General features: G+C 30.2%; 1 protein-coding gene across 1 annotated transcript; it reads left to right on the top strand.

Moving 5' to 3' along the window:
- Window positions 1-2,692: 2,692 nt before the first annotated feature.
- Window positions 2,693-5,526, top strand: LOC130969733 (polyol transporter 5-like). Its single transcript, XM_057895596.1, has 3 exons — window positions 2,693-2,959; window positions 3,207-3,553; window positions 4,186-5,526. Exons 1-3 carry the CDS (start codon window positions 2,812-2,814, stop codon window positions 5,239-5,241), a joined length of 1,551 nt encoding a protein of 516 aa, XP_057751579.1. The 5' UTR covers window positions 2,693-2,811; the 3' UTR covers window positions 5,242-5,526.
- Window positions 5,527-10,567: the final 5,041 nt, after the last annotated feature.

Here is a 10,567-nt window from a genome sequence, read left to right as displayed (position 1 = left end):
TCTTGTATGTATATTTAAATAAACTATAATTATTTCTAATTGTTAAAAAAGGTTAAATCAATAGAAGATCAGTGTTACAAAATAAAAAATAAGTGTCGTTATTAGAAGAATGTTGCGTGCTACGCAAAATTATTAATGGAGATAAGTTCTGCCCTATTAAGGCCTAGTTTGGAAACAACTTAATTAAATCTTTTTAAAAAATAACTTAAATAATAAATGATTATATTAAAAATAATTTATAAATAAATTATTTTGTATTTAGATTTTTAGTTTTAAAAATACTTATTTTATAGATATGTGATAAAAAGTAATAATATTATGAGAAAAGTTATTTTTTTTAATTTCTCTATAAATTCTTAAATAACTTCTTAAAAAGCTACAATTTAATTTTAAAAATTATACCAGATATTAATACTACTACTTTTTATAAATCAAAAACTAAAAAAAATTACTTTTGACACTTCTCAAACGGCCCTAAATCCCACAAAATCTTAGGATTACAGAACGATAGATTCCATTTGAAAGTTATTTTATGTTAAAAGCTGCTTACCGCGGAATCAAATTAATTAAGATATTAATTAGTGATTATTTTTAATTCTTTTTTATCTATTTCTGTGACTGTATGGATATTTTAGAGCCTTGAAGTTTGGATATGGCTTTTTTGTAAGACACCAAGATATTAGGGAATTGAATTGGGTTTATTAACGTTTCTTTCCTAAGTGGTCCTGGCCCAAACAACTGGCCTCATCAAAATGGATAAAATATTCTGTGGTGGGCCTTAATATTTTTATTAGAAAAATTTTTAATATCATTCTCAACTATTTATCACATAACAAATAATCGCATATTAGGTCAAATATTAATAGATATAATAATAAGGAGTGTTAGGGCAGTAAATTTGTAATTTGTAGTTATCAATGAGCTATTATTAATATTTTTAATGGTATAAAATTACATCTAATGATATAAGATTACTCATTTTTCTTTTAATGATTAAGTACTCGCCAAATTTTTAAAAAAGTGCTGGTCCCTAAATTTTCTCTATAATAATATTGTTTTGATTTATTTATATGTTTAACATCATAATATTTGAACATAATTATAATGTAATATCGATATAACTTCTAGACCTAAGTATAAATGAAGGGTGTATTTAATATAGTTTAGTTACACTTTTTAATTATTTACTTACTTATAAGGTTAATCACATCTAGCGACTTGTACATCTACTGCCACTCCAGAGATTATTACTTTGAGTTCATGTCTGGATTTAACTTATTTTTGTGATGAGATGACACGTGTATTTTTATAGGTGTAGAAGGAATTTACCTTCTAGACTATAGCATTCGCCTTAATAAAATCTAGGATTATAATTCCGACAAAAAACACACTTGGTGGAATAAACTAACTAAAATATAGAACTATAATTATTTATAGCATCTATATGCATATGCACATAAAACACAAAGATGCATCACATGATCCTATCCTTTGCTTCACAGGATCCACAAATTAAAATCCTCAGCGTCATTACGTATTCACATGCTACATTAAACAATAAAAGTTTCAGCTTGAAGCTTTCTAGTGCAGCATCTATTGCTGCTCCTTTCTGGGTATACAAATTTTGTTTCGATTGTCGCAGTAACAAAATCTTGATACGCATTGTTTAGATAATCAACTAAATCCTTCATTATTTTTCAGTAACTCTATGATCTGTGAAGAATACACAAACCTCATCACTTCTAGTTCAAAAGCCAAGGATTCGATTGCAGCACACAAATTACAACAGAAGCGCGAATTGTGGCTACACGGTTCATGAGTCTTCTTTTCTTCTTTTTTTTTTCTTTGCAAGTTTCGGCCATATTTACATTGGGCGAGGATTCGAGGAATACTAAAGCCCAAAAGGAATTTTCTTCCGCATTATGGGCCCTTTTCTATTTAACTGCCATTTAATTAGGCCCAGTTATAGCCCATTATTAGAAATTTTGGAATAATTTTTGTCAACACTGCCAGTCAAAATAATGACAAGAAAAGTAGCATTAGTCAAAGCTGCTTCCATTATTGTGGTAGCAGGTGAATTTAACTTTATCCTAGTTGCCAGTGACAGAAATAATAATAATATTATTTTTTTATTGTCTTCAAATATATAAAGGGTCCAATAGAGCAATTTCTAGCATGAATAAAATATATATAAAAGGCGATGCAGATTGCATATGCTTATTAATTGTTGTTATGGTGGTGGGGATATGTGTTTTGGAAGTGGCTTGATTAGTGTGAGCCACAAGATTGGTAACATGCAGAATTCTATCTCCACAATCATATGGGGTTACGAAGAAAGAGAAGTGTGGAAATTAGGCACTCTGAAAATGACGTTTTTGAGAGAGAGTTGGACACTTTACTACTACTATTTGAATACATGTATCAATTAATTTATTTTTAAGATATATTTTATATTAATAATTAATTATAAATTTATCATACATGTGAGTGAGAGTGTGACTTCCACTACTCGGTAGCATTGCTCCTGCCTAGGAACACCACATGACATCATCATCATCTCATTTTTTGCATTACCATAAGCTAACTCGTCTAATAGGAATATTCACGTTTTAATTATTACTACCTTAAACTTACGTCTATACCAAAACATCTGCATCATATATATATTTTACTTTATGGCAAGTATCCACCACCACTCCTTCCTCTCTTCTCTATTATCATGATAATTAATCATTAATATAGCAATATAAAGTATCTCACACGCTCATTATTCACAACTAATACATACACTTTCATTAGCAGTGAAGACAGATGATGAATATGGGAAAAGAAGAAGTTGAAGCAGAGGGCAAGAACAGGAGCCTTGAGGATTTCGATCCACAAAAGAAGCCTAAGCGAAACAACTATGCTTTTGCTTGTGCCACTTTGGTTTCCATGACTACCATCTTGCTTGGTTATGGTAAGTACCACTAATTAGCTACAGCATCATCACACATGCACACATATAAGTATATAATTAATTAACCCCGTTATTGGTTCACCATAGCTTCAATATCTTATCCTTTCACTTTTCGCTTAGTTTCTAGAGAAAATGAAAACATCTCTTGTTGAAGGAAAAAGACAAAAACAAATACTATTTTTTTAATACTAAAAAAATGAATGAGGGTTAATTAATTAATTAATTACATGTTGTTTATGTTGCATAGACATTGGGGTTATGAGTGGAGCAGCAATGTACATACAAAGAGACTTGAAGATATCAGATGTGAAAATTGAGATTCTGCTGGGAATCATAAACTTGTATTCTCTAGTAGGGTCATGCCTCTCAGGAAGAACCTCCGACTGGATTGGTCGTCGATACACCATAGCGCTTGCCGGCGCAATCTTATTCGCCGGAGCCATATTGATGGGCTTCTCTCCCAACTATGCATTCCTTATGTTTGGCCGTTTTGTTGCTGGTATTGGCATCGGCTACGGCGCCGTCGTTGCTTCCGTCTACATCGCCGAAATCTCCCCTGCTTCCTCCCGTGGATTCCTCACCTCATTCCCTGAGGTTGCTTTTCTTCTCCTACTCTATCATTTTAGCTGAAAACCAAATTAATAACTTTTTAAACAACTTTTTTGAAAGTGAAAAGCCAGGTGCAATTTAAGAACATTAGATAAAAATTTAGTTAAATTAATTAAATTATTTAACAATTTTTATCTATCAACTTCACTGCACCTAAATTTTAAATTTTTTTTAACATTGAAACACATATTCCCTGTAAATGTGCGTAGCTTCGACAAATTATTTGAATATACTGAACTTTGTTTTATTATATTTAATGAATTGTTGTAGGTAAGTGTCACTATCAGAGACATAATTAAGTTTAGACAAGATATTTCAGTGTTGATTCGAGCGAATCTTTTGTTTTAGTAAGGAAAAGTATATGTTAACAAAAGAGAGTCTGCTAACTATTACCAACATGTGATAAATTAGGATTAAATCATAATTAATTTAGATGTGATTTTATTTAGTAGATGGACTTCATGTCTAGTCTAACTCAAGTTGTCAGATTTTAGTAAGATAGCACTACCCTTTTAGTAAATACTTTTTTTTATATTTTTTTTTACGTTTAAATTAACATTAATTAAAAAAAAGCATTGCCCATACTCTCCAAATTAAAAAGTCTCATGTAAATGCAGGTATTCATAAATGGAGGGATATTACTGGGATACATTTCAAACTTTGCATTCTCAAAGATGAAACTCCAAGTCGGTTGGAGAATGATGCTCGGAATCGGAGCTATACCTGCTATGGTTTTAGCCATTGGAGTGTTAGCTGTACCAGAGTCACCAAGGTGGCTCGTAATGAAGGGTCGCCTGGGCGAAGCAACAAAAGTGCTAAACAAAACCTCCGACACAAAAGAAGAAGCACAACAACGCTTATCAGACATCAAAAGAGCCGCGGGAATCGCACAAGACTGCAACGACGACGTCGTTCAGGTCGCAAAGCAGAACACCGGCCAGGCTGTATGGAAGGAGCTTTTCCTCTACCCTACACCCGCGGTTCGTCACATTCTAATCGCAGCCCTTGGTCTACACTTCTTCCAACAATCTTCTGGCATCGACGCCGTCGTTTTGTACAGCCCGCGAATATTCGAGAAGGCTGGGATCAACAGCGACACGGAGATACTACTTGCAACTGTGGCCGTTGGGTTTGTTAAGACGGTTTTCATTTTGGTTGCCACGTTTACTTTGGACCGCGTGGGGAGGCGTCCCCTGTTACTCTGCAGTATTGGCGGAATGATGCTCTCGCTTCTCACGCTCGCTACCAGCCTCACGATCATTGATCACTCGGATCACAAGGTGACCTGGGCCGTTGGATTGAGCCTTGCCACTGTGTTGTCTTTTGTGGCCACGTTCTCGATTGGTGCGGGGCCCATGTGGTCGGTTTATTGCTCTGAGATCTTTCCGTTGAGGCTGAGGGCGCAGGGTACGGCTGCGGGCGTTGTGGTAAATAGGGTCACGAGTGGCGTGGTGACAATGACGTTTTTGTCCCTCTCCAAGGCCATTACTATTGGGGGCGCGTTTTTCCTCTTTTCGGGGATTGCCTTGCTTGGCTGGATATTCTTCTACACCATGCTCCCTGAAACGAGGGGCAAGACCCTTGAGGAAATGCAAGGGTCTTTTGGTAAATTCTGGGCAAAACCCAATTCCGCTGAGGTTGATGGTGGTAATGGCCAAGTTCAGCTAGGATAATATAATGTGGATATTATCGTTACGAAAATAAAATAATGTGGATTATTACAGCAGCTAAGTTTTGTCTCTATTTAGGTACCATATGCTTGGATTATTACTGTGGTGGCAGGCTAGCAGGTCAAGTTGCAATTGGCAACGAATTCAAATATAGCAGCTTAGTTGCTCGTGACACATTAATTGATATGGACTCATATATATATATATATGATGCTAGCATGCAAGGTGTTCGCAATTCTTTCTGAATTTCGTTTACCCTTGAAACTTATCCCTCCACAATTCTATATTTATGAAGCGAGATAAATATTTAGTAGTTTTGGATGGAAAAACTAAAAAGTGAAGGGAAGGGGTGTTGGATTTTGATCAAGTTTAAATTAAATGAAGATACATGATAACTAAGTTGATCAAGTTTAGATTAAGCGAATAGATACATATCCATACATGTGACATAACTTCTGTTTCAGAGTCATTACTAATTAATTTCCTATTCTTTCTACTAAAATTAAAATACTAAAAGTGTTAGTCTCTTTTAACGTTTTTCTCAAAATTATTTCCTACGCAAGTCTCTAATGTTTAGCATATAGGGGACTACATAACTAGCCCCTCATAACTTGAGATGCATCAACGTTAGACAGCGATATTCTTTTGTTTTTTTACAGCAAGGACAAATATATATGACCGAACCAGAGATCTTTGGTGAAGATTTTCATCCAGCGATTTGAGGTAGCCTGATGTAATTAGATAGATGATATGAGTATGTATGACTTGATAGGGAAACTGCAGCAGTAGTGTACTAATTAAACAACCGTAACAAAATAAGAATTAATACAGAATTTACACTATATATATGTACGTGGTTGTTTTCGTTTGTTGCTTTCATATATATATATAGTATTTTTCTATCTCATATTCTCATTGTCCTTTTTTTTATCTTTAGTTTGTATAAATATATCTTAAATAAGTACAAATTTGTTTGATATAATTAAACACAATAACAGTATGACATATTCCCTCTATCGTGTTAAGAATCTTATAATGATGCGTCTTAGACTTATTTGTCATGCAATTATTTCTCTTGATAGAGAGTAGTAGACTGAAAGAGAGATGAATATTCAAGTTGAGGAAACTAGTGAAGTGTACAACATTAACGATCCAGCTCTGCAAACTTGATTATTTATGGTATACAGGGGGGAAAAAGTTAAAACTGTACGAAATTATAAAATAGTTTAGTACAAATTTAAGAAAAATGTCAGGATCAATATTAACTAACATTAACTAATATTTTATATCATTTATATAATTAATATTGTTTATCAATATTTTATTTAATTATATCTATTTTTTAAATGATCATTTATGATATTAATATAAAAAATAATTATATTTGATGATGTAACACTACATAATTAAATGTACATATAAAACTAAATTTTTAGAATTTAATATAAAAAAAATATTTTTATCAATTAAATATTAACAAAAAAAATAAATTTTATTGATTATATAATATCGTTAAAAATTAACCTAAAATCACAATTTTTTATAGAGAAAAACTGAACTTTGAAGTCCACCGGGCTATGATGGCCAAATCTGGATGATAGACACATATGTGGACCGTGAATGAAGACACAAATGCTTATAAACTCCTCATCTCTTCTCATGTTTGATTGATGGCTCTAAGAAATTAAAACTTTTGCATAAACATTCTTAAAAAATAACTTAATTACTGAGGATTTTGAATTCAGTAAATGAGTCTGGTGTGGAGCTATATATATATGCACAAATAATACAACATATTAAGATCCTAACACTTACTAATGAGAGATTTTTGTATTAGAAAAAAAGAATTAATAATTCATGACACATTTATCCATTTTGGTCACGTATAGTGAGCTTGTTAATTAAACTTAATTTTCTGCAACATAGATATTTTTTGCCGGTATTTTATATATATATATATATATATATATATATATATATATATATATATAGTTATATACACATATACTTCAATTCTCAAGACAAATGACACATGCCTGGTTTCCCACCACATCGATCGCCTTGACCCATGCTTAGTGCTATTTGCAAATTATTTAGGAACCTTAGTTTCATTATCATCTTGATACCCTACAACTATAACTTATGGGACATCTTTGTTTTTCAATAGCGGTGGGAAATTTTAATCCTAATCAGCCTCTCACAACTGGCACCTCTGAGAGACAATGCAGGTCTTTTTTGCTTGAGCTTATTAGGAAAGTAAAGGTCCATTTCATGATTAATGGTTTATGGTTGATTTGTGTCTAAACTAAACATGTGATGGATTAATTTGATGAAGCCGGACGATATATATGAGTGGATTATTATTATATGCATTAATTTTATAGTCCACATATAGTTGGCAAAGATATTTTAACATCTCATGATGGCATTGTTTAAAATAAGGATTCTGTATTATGGTAACAAATCAATAACAAAAACCAATTTTTAGGTTAAGTTTAATTTCAATTGATTGAAGGGGTAACAAATTTTACATAATCATTTAATTCATTTTATGCGTTTCAAATGATTTTTTAATTATTTTATTAAAATTTTAAAAATTAATTATTTTTGTTGATATACAATTATATAATTATTTATGTAAAACTCTTTTATACTAACAATATATAAAATTTAATTATTTTATAGGTTTTGATTGAATACCATGTGTTCTTGTGTGATGAGTCTTGTTAGATGTATAACTCGTTCCATTCAAATTTAAGTTTGTTAAAAATATGACACATCATGATTACGAGATTGACCCTAGCTATCATTACTCAATAGCATAGTTGTAAAAATCGAAACGGACTGACCGGTTTCACTGAAAAATTGGCAAACCGAACTTTATACCGGTCCAGTTTAGTATACTGACTGTTTAAAGAAATGAACCGATCAAAATCGGTACGAATCGATCAAACTGATCAAAACCGACACAATTTAGAATCGAACCAGTCCGGTCAACAACGCGGTCAATAGTCAATTTGCATGCCGATGATGTCATGCTGATGTCAGCATGCGGGTTGTGAAATTAAGAAAAATGTATTGCAAGTAGCGAGAGTCAAACTTAACTCTCCTGAAACGAAGACTAAGTTGACAACCACTGCACTAACCGATTTTTTTAGCGTTTTGAATGCTTTTTAAAATATATATCAATTTTTTCTAATTAATACATATATATATATATATATATATATATATATATATATATATATATATATAGAATTACTTAACTCAATTTTTAATTGAAGTACAAATTAATTAATTTTAAAATAAAAAATGATAATGAATAAAAAATAAAATAAAAATTACTTATTCTGAAAAAAATATATAATTATTTAATTATATAAAAATATTTAGACCTTGAAATTATTCTTTGGATATAATTCATATATTGTTATTCTTATTGTATCTAATTAAGATACTATATAATAGTATGAATTAATTATATGTCTATTTTTGTATTAGTTATTTATAGAATTTGACTTAATTGTTCTTAAAATGTTTGTAAAAATATGTATTTCAAATTTTAATTTTAAATTTTTTACTATTTTATATTTTTTATTTATGTGAGAACAATTTTATCGATTAAACTAATAATTTATCGATTAAACTAATAAATTAGTAATTTGACCGATTCGATTATCGGTTCGATTTTGACAACTATGCTACTTCTTGCGTTAAATAATTTTTTTTGTTAATTGTGAATATTACTATATCTTCATGGTATTTCAAAATCATCTAATATGTTCTCAATGTCACTCCTCCCGTCACTGTTTATTATTTTTTATGTGCATTATTCACAGTTGGGTTTTGCTGGTCACAAGTTTCAAGGCCTTAAATAACATATATATTGTATGTCGGCAAGTTATTAATTAATCTGCAATTTTGCATGAGAACCCAAATTAAAATCTCTCTCGATTCTTTGACGTGAGATATACCACTTGATATGCATGCGTTGAATATATTAGTCTACCACTTGCTATATATATATTATTATTATTGTTGTCGTGTATAAATAAATAAGAGAAATGTTAGGTAAATAAATTATTTTTATAATTAAATTTAATTGATTTTTTATTTTTTAATTAAAAGTTTTAATTTTGAGGAGTGCTAAAAATCTAGTAATTTTTGTGATTTATAGTTATTATTGTAGTTATCAAGTAATCATTAATGATATTTTTAATGGTGTGAGATTTTATTCAACGACTTATTTTTCTTTTGTTAGTTATATACTGGCTAAAATTTAATAAAATTGCTGGTCCTCTAAACTTTTTCTTTAATTATTAATATAATTTGATCATCTAGTATTATCGAATAAATAAATACAATAATGTCACTCTCTTAGGCTTCTAGTTCAATCCATAGAAAAGTTATTGCAAAATTATTCGCCACAAAAAGAAAAATGAAATATGCAAAGCTGAAATTTCCATTGATATTGAGAGGTAGGTTGGAAGGAAACGGTTCTTACTTAATTAACTTATTAGAAAATCTCTGACTCATAAATACGCTGTTCTAAATCATGATCATGAAGAACCAATAATGGTCTAAAAATAACAATTTATGTACAATTATTTTTATGTAAAATTATTAATTAAAAATTATTATAAAACAATCTTAACTAATAATTTTATAGGAAAATAACTATATATAAAGACATTTATATATAAATTTTCATTTTATCCAAAATTTATACTCCATAAAAAGATATAATTGGCTTTAAGAAATACAATTAAAAAAGTAATTAAATGATTATTAAATAAAATTTATTTTTAATATATTATTCATATAAAACAAATTTATATGTAAATTTAATTATAATCACTTAAAAAATTAAATATAATTATACAATTATATAAAATATTTTATATTATCAATATATTAAAATTAAATTCTATTAAATAATAAATAAAGTGAACGCGAGGTCAATGTTATTAAGATGCTTGTAATATTATCAAATTCAATCAAATCCACAAGACAACAAGGGCAAGTGGACCACTCTCTTAATAAGACCCTCGAAAGATTCCTGAACACAACAAATAACAAGAAAGCAGGGAAAAAGTTACAACCAAACAAAATAATATTGCATCCACTGTCCAAATCTATCAAATTTCTACGTTTAGCCCTCCATCCTCATAGGAACTTTTTCCACTTTGTGGATTAACTAAATAAATAACCACTTGCTAATTAAGTGTCATCCAATCTTCAATAATTTTAATCAAATTTGTAATCGATAACTCTCCTAATTGGAGATCTATTTCTAATTGCATATAAGAAACGTGTGGGGAAGTAAAAA

Source organism: Arachis stenosperma, chromosome 3 (genome assembly GCF_014773155.1).
Source record: "Arachis stenosperma cultivar V10309 chromosome 3, arast.V10309.gnm1.PFL2, whole genome shotgun sequence".
NCBI classification, from domain to species: Eukaryota; Viridiplantae; Streptophyta; class Magnoliopsida; order Fabales; family Fabaceae; genus Arachis; species Arachis stenosperma.
Note: the sequence above shows the minus strand (reverse complement) of the source record. Positions and strands in the feature narration are given on the sequence as shown.

Excerpts from the sequence above, each read along its gene's own strand:
- LOC130969733 (XM_057895596.1), top strand. The coding sequence starts at position 2,812 with ATGATGAATATGGGAAAAGAAGAAGTTGAAGCAGAGGGCAAGAACAGG. Across the intron at positions 2,960-3,206 it reads TACCATCTTGCTTGGTTATG|ACATTGGGGTTATGAGTGGA; the intron begins GTAAGTACCACT and ends TATGTTGCATAG. Across the intron at positions 3,554-4,185 it reads TCCTCACCTCATTCCCTGAG|GTATTCATAAATGGAGGGAT; the intron begins GTTGCTTTTCTT and ends ATGTAAATGCAG.